This window comes from Gastrolobium bilobum, unplaced genomic scaffold (genome assembly GCF_033153095.1).
Source record: "Gastrolobium bilobum isolate Gb01-03AN ecotype WA unplaced genomic scaffold, APGP_CSIRO_Gbil_v1 utg14708, whole genome shotgun sequence".
NCBI lineage: Eukaryota > Viridiplantae > Streptophyta > Magnoliopsida > Fabales > Fabaceae > Gastrolobium > Gastrolobium bilobum.
In genome coordinates, this window is record NW_026898255.1 from 194,808 (window position 1) to 205,577 (window position 10,770).

The window sequence follows — 10,770 nt, forward strand, 5'->3', positions numbered from 1 at the left end:
TATATATAAAAAATAATTTTATTTTCTACAATATGAAACATCATACCTTTTTTTATTTATTTTTGAATATTTAATATTAATACAAATAAAAATATTATTATAATTGAATAAATAATAACATTTTATTATATTTACAATCTATAATGTTAAGTTTTAAAATAATGTTTTTTTTTTCTTTTAATTTAATATTTTTGTATTTTACGTTAATTTTATTGTATTAGTATTTCTCATATTATAAGAGATAATCTTAGCTCATATACATTGTGTGGGTTTTATATTTTCTTTTTCTTCTTTCTACATAGCCCACGTAGGTCTCACATATTTTTATGTGCGTGTACTGTGCATTAAAATTAACTCATATAACATAAAAAACATTAATCACTAATTTTATAATAGATAATGTATTTATATTTTTCAACAGTTTGTTATAAGAAACAATATTAATGGATTACATTATTTATATCGGTATAAATTATATTCTCAATTTTAATCTTTAATCTAATTTGTATCTAACAATTTAAATTAGAGTTATCACATATAAATATATCAACGATTAAAATTAAATATAAGACTTATTATTTTAAAGATCATCACGTCTTGTCAAGTAAAAATATGTAATTGATAAATGAAAAAGTAAATGTATATGGAATGATTTTATCAATTGAAAATTTTGAATATAAAAGATAAATAAAATTATCATATCATCCTCATTCATCTTCAGACATAAATAATTAAAATATTCGGAAAATATGGCTATGCAATTCAAAAAGTTACCTCTAATAACAATTTGCCTAACATTTTGAAATTACTCACTCAGTGAAACTGTTTGTTATTTTAAATGATATAAAATTATGTCATTTTTAAAGAAATTATATCGTTTTGGTGTGTTTTTACATTCTCTCCTCTACTTTCTTTTTCTTCCTAATTTTATATAAAAAAAAATGACAAAACATACCAAAATGACCTATTTTTATTAAAAATGATACAATGTTGTGTCATTTAAAATGACAAACATTTTTCTCATTCATTAAATACATGAATAAATTTTAGGATATGATATTTGTAATACCTTGTATGCATCCGATTTGTTATATTGCGCATAGCATTAAGCATAATTATAATCACAGCAATTGAATTAAAAAATGATAAACTTTTTTTTTCTGTTAATAATTATTTTTCTTATTAATACTCTTTTCGTATTTAAAACAATTCAAAATTGTAATCATAACTTTAACATTTTGTACATTTTGTGGAATACTTAAATAGGCCATACTCTACTTCTATATAAATGTCAAGAGGTCTCCGTAAACCAACAAAGCTTAAATCTCATTTTATTAATGCTTAACATTGAACAATCTTCGCATTTCATAAAATTGGGAATGATTGCCATAACTATATATTTCTATCTTTTAGCAGGTTAAACTAGACATCTAACAAGATCGAGTGGGTTCTTTCTTGATTTTAAGCTTTGGGGTGAAGGAACTTTGGGTCTCTATGATGGCACCAAGTAGAAGTGGTGGTTTCAAGCTCCAAGATTGAGGAAGGAAGAAAGCAACAATGGAGGTGGAATGAGAGGGGAGGGGCGACGATGGGTGGAAGAGAGAGAGAGTATGAGTTGGGAAAAATGAAAAAATGAAGAGAGAGATGGTCATGGACTCATGGTATTTTAGAAATATCTCATGATGAGATTACCATATTGTCCTCCTTGTAATTTCTATCACACTAATTCGTTTAATCACTAATTTCACATGACTGGTAGTTTTTGGCCATTGGGCTCAAATGCAGTGTATCACTCGCAAGTAACTCTAAGTTCGGGCAGTGTTCGCTAAATTATGATTTTACCCTTGGGTAAGGCTTAACCCCAAATTGAGTGTTTTTTTATTTAAATAGCCTTCTAATTATCCTCTAATTACACATTAATTTCTAATTAATGCAACTTAATTACTTGGGTTATTATAACATTCAAGAGAAGCTTATGTTACAAACTACAATAAGAGAGGAATAAGTCCAATAAAGTGTCAAGTATTGTTAAATCCAACATGTCAAGCATCAACTTCATGTGGAGCATAAAGATTCAAGATTAAATGCAACAAGTTAAGTCCATTTTCCCATTATAATATACTTTTAAAACTTATATAAGGTTGTAAAGGTATCATGGTTTTTTCTTTCATGAGCTCAATATTGCATAATCTCTAAAAATTGCATGACTCTTATACAAATCTTCTTGGCACGCTTTTCTGATAAAGAAAATTACCAACATATGCTAAATGTGTTAATTATTTTTACAAGAGTCAAGAATGTTGTTTGAAAAATAATCAACATGTTTTTGAACATGTTTGAACCTTAGAAATATTTTTTCAAAGAGTTAATTATTTGTTCTTATAATGATAGAAACCAATTGAAAGTAAAAGGAAGTGAAAAAATGCATTTCTGACAATTTTTCACTTGCTGTCGAGGAAGTATTCCAATACTTCATAATGTATTCCAATATTTTCTAGGAGAAAAACAAGTATTTGAATATTGGTGGAAAAGCAAATGAATACCTTGCATCCAGATCACATATAATGGCTATACACGACTGGTTTTGATGAAATCACTATATATATATATATATATATATATATATATATATATATATATATATATATATATATATATATATATACACTTTCAATGGCTCGTAAAGATATTGAGTATCATTTGTACAGATTCTAAGAGTATTTTGAGGGTAGAAGGAGCTTCATAACTATTCATTATGATATACACGAATCTATCAATCTTAATCTCATTCTTGCAAATTCATCGTATATACTCACACATAGGTTCAACTTGTATACTTGTTTTTTGAAAGAGTTATCATTTGATTATTGTTCTCCTAATGTAAATTCATATTGTGAGGTTCTCAAGCACTTGAGAAGTTTGGTGGTTAAAAGGTTTCTAAGCACCCGTGAAACTTAGAGATTATAAGGTTGCTAAACACTTGTGAAACTTAATGGATTGTAAGATTTTCAAGCACCCAGAAGAATCTAGGCTTTAAAGGTTTGTCATGCACCCATGAAGCTTGAACTATAATGGAAGATTTGTTTTAGCGGCTTGCAATCTAGACATATGTCACAAGTAGTGATGATCGAATCAGAATAATTTGTTTACATTCTTCCTAATCCTCAACTCTTTATATTCTAGCACTTTACTTATTTCTTGTTATCTTATACATGTTAGAATCAATTTTATAATTATGATAGATTATGTACTATAGATTGCTTGGATGTATAGTAAACTTTTCAAGTACCAAAATTTGCATGAAATTATAATTTAGAAACAAGCCATTTTTGCGAAAATTTTAAAATACTCAATCCATCCCCCTAGAAGCCACATTCCTAACATTTTTCTCCTTCAATGTTAATCATCATAGAGCTATCAAAATCAGTCAACACATGAGATTCCTTCTAATTGTTGATCTAGGTAAATACTTTAGAATACCTATTCAACATAAAAAAGTTAGAAGGGATACCTTAAACACATCCTTAATTGGCTAGACAGAAAACTCAATTCTTTGAAGCATGTAACTCTATCTTTATATGGTTGCCTGGCATTAGCAAGATTTATTCCCTGGCAGCAAGAACTTATGAAGCCATTGAAATCTTACAAGGAATTTCCTTTAAGGTTCTTTGGTGAATCATATAAAACCTCACCTTGTGGAGAGGAATACATTTTGTTCCACCCAAGATCTTAGTGGCCTGGGTATACATAGGATCAAGGAAGCAAATAAGGTGTTCATCATGAAAGTTGAGTCCTGACCTCCTCACTAACATTAATGTGCTCTAGGCTAGAGTGCTGAAGCACAAATATAAGGTGTGAGATAATTTGATGCCTAATCCCTGACCCTACAAAAATTCTTTTAACTTGTAGCGTGGGAAAACTAGCATTTGGCCCCAGGTAGTGCCACACTTAGGATCATCATTGAGAATGGGGAGAATATAGCCTTCTGGTTTGACAAAAATCTTTCTAGAGTTAGCTTCCTTAACAATCAAGCAATGCAGGATGTCCCTTTGGAGATCAGGGAGCAAAAGTATCTTAGTTTATCACCACTGAGGGAACCTGAAATTGACAATTATTTGAGCATTGGCTTCCTTAATATGTATTGGTTCTAATTCATAATACCCTCTCCATCCATGTCATGAAAGGGTAGGAAGCCTAAATCTGCTCTATTTACTAAATAGACCAACTCAGGTTAAGTCTAAAAGTCGTCTGACTCATTTACACCTCTAATTGTAGGATATCTTCGATTGCGGATTCTGAAGGGTAAAATGGCTCTCTTGGAATATAATAAATCTAACTATCTGAGTTCAAATTTTGCATTTTTTTTTATTTGTTTTTTTTTTTTTCAAAAAATAGCTCTTGAATATTCTTAACACAATCTCATTTCTGTTCTGTTGAGATATATAGTCCCACATTAATTAAGTGGGCAACTAATGTGGTCTTTATAAGGCCTTGGGCACTCCCACCCTTTGAGCTAGCTTTTGGGGTGGTGTATCCCAAGGTTCTTAACATGGTATCAGAGCCTCACCGTCTCCCGCTTTAAAAAGTGGAATTAAAATAAAAAAAAAAAGCACAAAAAGGTAAACCAAAAATTGGGTCTGTGCAATTCCATGCTTCTAGCTCAAAGGGCTCTTGCGTGAGGGGGCGTGTTGAGATATATAGTCCCACATTAATTAAGTGGGCAACTAATGTGGCCTTTATAAGGCCTTGAACACTCTCACCCTTTGAGCTAACGTTTGGGGTGGTGTATCCCAAAGTTCTTAACATGTTCTCCGTGTTATGTTAGGCTTAAACACAGACGGATTTGTTGATAAATAAAACGCTTGGAGTGAAAGGAACTTAATACAAAATGATTATGGTGGACCCTTCACAAAGGTATATACAAGGAAAAAGAAGAGGAGTGGTCTTAATGGGGCAGATCCTGACATTAATGGGGCAGATCCAGAGAAAGATCCAGAGAATAAATAGGAAGTGGACCCAAATGTGTACATACGTATAACAAAGGCCCAGGGACAAAATGGGGAGAAGGCGGAAGCAACAAATATCATAGCATGCAACAATCAGCATAACGGATTGTGGGTGGAATGAACGTGGGGTATGGCATGGTTTTGGCTGTTACAGGAGAGAGAAGATAGGAAATTAGTATAAGAAGTGAATGGGTATAGGGAGGAGGTAGGCAAAAAATTGGGTAATTAGGTGTAAGGTGGAAAAGAGGGACTGAGAAGTCTTCTTGAAAGGGAGTCAGGCTATGTTAGCCATATCAGTCGTGTCCATTTAATTCTGTTATTTTTCTCTTGTAATGTGTCTCGAGTTGTTGGACTTTTTCTTCAATACAATTCAGTGTTATTCAGTTGTAATTTTCTCCAATCAGCTTACTGTTTAATTTGTTTAATTTTGCTGTGTGTGAATTGGTTCCATCAGATTATTTGTAAATTGTTGTTTCGTTTCTTGGATACATGTTAGCCAATAGTGTACATTATCCAGCTAAGCTCGGGGCATTAAGGAATAAAATCGTATTGATGCATGAAGAAAATATACCACAAATATACTCATAGCTAATTGCACAAAACCGATAATTGCATTTGCATATCAATATAAGATTGAGGCAATGCCACAAAAATACATAAAACTTTGGAAAACATAATTGCTCACAGGAGCATACTAAAAACACCTAAAATATTCAACACAGTTATTTGCAACAACCAAAATAGACAACTTTCCTTTCCATGTAAATCAAGCATAACCATCTTGATTACTTAGAATCTACTTTCTTAACACACCCTTTTCAATTGCCACTAGCAAGCTGGTTGCGAATGACTTTTGTAGCGGCAACCATGTTTGTGAGTGCTGGATTCACCTCAGTGTACTTGCGTGTCTTGAGACCACAATCAGGGTTGATCCACAGAATGTTTGTCTCAAGCACTGCAAGCATCTTGTTGATCCTATCAGCCATTTCTTCACTTGGTGGTATTCTTGGGGAGTGAATGTCATAAACTCCAGGTCCAATTCCAGCTCCATACTTAACTCCTTCACGGAACACTGACAGAAGCTTCTCATCAGAACGAGAGTTCTCAATGGTGATCACATCGGCATCCATATCAATGATTGAGTGGATGATGTCATTGAAGTGAGAGTAGCACATGTGGGTGTGGATCTGTCAATTTTTCATGATACAAAATATACAAGTCTATTATATCTATATGTAAATATAAACACTACTCTCTATTAAACCCCGCCGAATAAGAGTAGAGGTAAGGGCAATCTTTATACCGGCCTTATTATTGCATATTTGCAAAGAGTCTGTTTCTTGGATTCGAACTTGTAACCTTTCAGTCACAAAGGAACAATTTTAACACTGCTCCAAACTCGCCCTCTTTAGATGTAAATGTAAAAGGGGAAAAAAATTATAACCCATTGATTTGTAATCCAGAAATACCTGAGTAGTATCCTCCACACCAACATTGGTGATCCTGAAGGAATGAACAGCCCAGTCCAAGTAGTCAGCTTGCTCTGACTTCCTCAATGGTAACCCTTCTCTCAAAGCAGCCTCATCAATTTGGATAACAGTAATACCAGCCTTTTCAAGATCTTCTACTTCATCCTTGATAGCCAAAGCAATCTGATAGGTTGTCTCAGATCTGTGAATAGGTATAACAACACCGTATTAGAAATAAGTAATAACAATATGGTGAATACTGATTAATTTATCTTTTTTCAGGCTCTCTTTAATTTTTACTCTTTTTTCCCACCATATTATTTTGGGTCTTGAGTTCATATTATACCTTGGCTGGTCATTTCTAACAAAGGACCAGTTGAGAATGGTGACAGGGCCAGTAAGCATTCCCTTCATTGGACGTTTGGTCATGCTTTGTGCAGTAGATGACCAGAAAACAGTCATTGGTTTTGGACGACTCACATCACCATAGATGATTGGTGGCTTCACACAACGAGATCCATAAGATTGCACCCATCCATTAACAGTAAAAGCAAAGCCTGACAATTGCTCACCAAAGTACTCAACCATATCATTCCTCTGCAATGAAAGGCATCAACAATTAGTACGAAGCACAATTAGTAGTATACTCAACCATATGAACGTAAATGAAGTGTAACAGAACTCTTTTTATAAAGAACTAATTCAAACCAAAAGCTTAAGTTGTTAGGTGAAAGTCGCATTAATAGTTTTATATTATATTTCTATAACACTTTTATTATGTTCTTCAGCATATTAATATTTAGTCGTTATGTGAAGATGAGAGCTGACCTCAGGTTCCCCATGAACCAAGACATCAATATCAAGCTGTTCTTGGAGTTCAACAACTTTGCGGATTTCCTCTTTAATTGCACTAACATACTCTTCCTCAGAGATCCTGAATAAAAGCAAGATTAGAGTCAATAAGAGAAGGAAAATGGTTAAGAAAACAAGCCTAGTTATTAGCTCTCAGCATATCTTACTTGTTAGCCTTGTATTCACGGCGAACCCTCCTCAGTTCAACAGTTTGAGGGAAGGATCCAATGGTGGTGGTTGGGAGGACTGGAAGGTTGAGCTTCTTTTGTTGAGCATCCAGTCTTGAGCTGACATTGGTAGCACGGCGATGATCAGAACCCTTCAATGCAGCAGCCTGTGAGGGACAGAAAAGATGTCATAAGGAATAAGAGAATAAATTTCACTACAAATGCAGCACTTCAGAAAAGTGCAATTGAACAGAAATGACAGAAAAATAAGCACTCACAGCCTTCTGAACAGCCTCATTAGTCACTCTTGGAGAGGACTTTCTTGAAGCCAGAGCTGAAGCATTAGAAGAGAAGAAGGCCTGAAAAATGAAACCATAAAAACAGTCATTCAATGAATAATGTAGTGAAACAAACAGGAATAAAACAATATATGAATATGCATATATTGGCTGCCACAATATCAACATCTAACAAAATAGTTGGCTAGTTTTATGGTACTTATTAATGTTATGGGAACATTATACTTTCCCTCAATTTTCTTAAGTTTAATTCAGTGTATACTTTTTTCTTTTCATTTACCTTTATGTTGTTTTGATCCTTTTATTCTGTAATTTCTCTTTCAATTCTTACATTAATATTTAAATAATCATGATGATTTTGTAACTATATAAGAATCTATTTGAAAAACAAATAAAAATTTCTTACTATGATAATAGATGTTTGTATCTTATTTTTATAATTTAAACTATCTGCTTACGTTGGTAAGGATGCATACATTTACCCTCCACAAACACCACTGTGCCCAATTATTGCCTAGCACAAGTTCTTTTTCTAAAAAAAGAGGGTAAACCAAAAACTAAACAAGTTGGAAGAAAGATAACTATATTTTATTGTGTATTTATATTTTCCCCCGCTAAGTAAATTACCACTTTGTTATCAGGTAACAAACATCATCTATTTATTTAACATCTTATTTTGTCTGATGTGAGATAAACTAAAAGGAATGGAGGTTACCTCATCCTTTTCACCAGACAATGCCTTAGCCAATGCATTTACTTCAACAATTTTTTGGGCAGCAAAAGCCAACCATGATTTTATCTCATTATCCAACTTGGTCTCATTAACAAGATCAACAGCAGTGTGAAGAAGTGAGCAGGAGGTGGACACAACAAGTTTATCTGCATACAGTTTAGTAAATAGATATATCAAGAAACTATATTAACTGCGTAAGTCTCCCAATTTTATTTTTTTATTTTTCTAATGAAATGCATGTTTGACAGATAGATACCTTTGCCCACAATGCCTTCAAGACTCTCTAATTGACTGAGAGAAGCAGCAAGATCATTAGCCCAAATGTTCCTTCCATCAACCACTCCAGCAAACAGGTATTTTCCACTGGGAAATCCACCCTTGATCAAATCAAGAGTCTTAGATCCACGGACTAAATCAAATCCGAAAGCTGAGACTCCATTCAGACCTGTGAGGGTCTTGTATGCCTCAGCAGGAATGTCAGCAAAGTAGGTCTCAACAAGAACATTTAAACCAGATAAAGAAGATTCAAGTTCCGAGTATGCTGCAGTAAATGCTTGCAACTTCTGAGGCTCAAGGTCCAACACAAGGGTAGGTTCATCAAATTGAATCCACGAAGCACCAGCTTCCTTAAGATCAGCAACTACTTCCCTGAGTTTACAGTTATAATCAAGTTAGAGAAATGACACAAATGTAAATAATAAAGAGCAAATAATCAATAATTGTGCACAAGTTAAATCCTTACTTGTAGACAGCAATGACTTTTGGGAGGAGAGTAAGAAGACAAAAGGATTTGTCAACACCCTTGGCGGGTTTGGAGAGCAACAAGTATGACACAGGGCCAACAAGGACTGGAACTGTATCTACTCCAAGCTGGAAGAGAAATTAAACATTCAATGACGATGTAGATATAGATAAACACCCAACAACCATCATCAAATGAAAAAAAAAAAATTAACAAAACTACACAATTCATTTATACCAATGCTTCTCACAGTCACAGCTTAACTATGCTCAGTGTACCTAACATAAGAGTGGTTCCAAGTAATAAGCAGTTAATGAGAATAGCTATAAATACATACTGCCTTGGCTTCCTTGTATTCATCCACTGCCTTGTGGGAAGCATAAGTGAAGTTCACATCAGGTCCCAATTCAGGCACAATAAAGTGGCTGGATCAATGCACAACATACACATTAATTCAGTAATCAGATCATTAAAACCATGGTCATTAAAAGCAAGCAAGCAACAACCAATACTATACAAAACATGAACCAAATCACTTACTAGTTGGTGTCAAACCACTTGGTCATTTCCATTGCAGGCACAGAGGCATTACCTCTGCCCATGGAGAAGTAGGTATCAAATCCAATCTCCCCACCACTCCATCCATATCTGGATGGAACAGCGCCGAGCATCGCGGTGGCGTCGAGCACCTGATCATAGTATGAGAAAGTATTGCTGGGGATGTACTTGATTCCTGCACCAGCCATCTGGTTCCAGATTGATGCCCTTAGATCAGAAGCAACCTTTTGCAAATCCTGTGCACTGCTTTTCTTATCCCAGAATGACTCCAGAGCAAACTTGAGCTCTCTCTTGGGGCCCATGCGTGGGTATCCAACAATATGAGATGCCATTTTTCTGCTACATCATCACATCAAATTGTAAGCAAAAATCACTAGTCTATGTTTGAAGACAGTTCTGTTATATTCCAAAACCAACTATACACCATTTAACTATAACTAAAATTATTCATTAACATGTTGTATCAATTGGTGAACACTCACAATATGTTAGTTCCTCAAAGAAACATGTTATCAATCATTATACAGAGGGTGGTGCAACCAGAGAGTCCTCATCGGAGCTTGAATTACAAGGATTTATGCATAAATGAAGATAAGGGAAAAATTGAATAATGTTATATACTAATATGTTGTGAAGTGATTAAGTGATACACAAGACAATCATTATTTATACTTAATAAGGACTCCACAAACAAATCATAAAATATAAAGAAATGGAAAAATTAATCCTAAGAGATTAATCACTTAGGCTTAGTACATAAGAAACACATAAGTAATTACGTGATACAAAAGACAATCATTATTTATACTTTATAAGCACTCCACAAACAAATCATAAAATATAAAGAAATGGAAAAATTAATCCTAAGAGATTAATCCTAATCACTTAGGATTAATACACATAAGAATCACATTTTTCTTTTGTATGATTAATGCACATAAGAA

The 10,770-nt window shown here is 33.7% G+C and overlaps 1 protein-coding gene across 1 annotated transcript; it reads right to left on the reverse strand.

Annotated features, from left to right (window-relative positions):
- Positions 1-5,824: 5,824 nt before the first annotated feature.
- LOC133314235 (5-methyltetrahydropteroyltriglutamate--homocysteine methyltransferase-like) lies at positions 5,825-10,158 on the reverse strand. The gene is made up of 11 exons (XM_061515674.1): positions 9,809-10,158; positions 9,606-9,693; positions 9,269-9,396; positions 8,783-9,174; positions 8,509-8,672; positions 7,773-7,853; positions 7,495-7,661; positions 7,304-7,409; positions 6,822-7,072; positions 6,476-6,677; positions 5,825-6,193 (listed from the first exon to the last, which is right to left on the reverse strand). The coding sequence occupies exons 1-11, from the start codon at positions 10,156-10,158 to the stop codon at positions 5,825-5,827; spliced, it is 2,298 nt and encodes a 765-aa protein (XP_061371658.1).
- Positions 10,159-10,770: the final 612 nt, after the last annotated feature.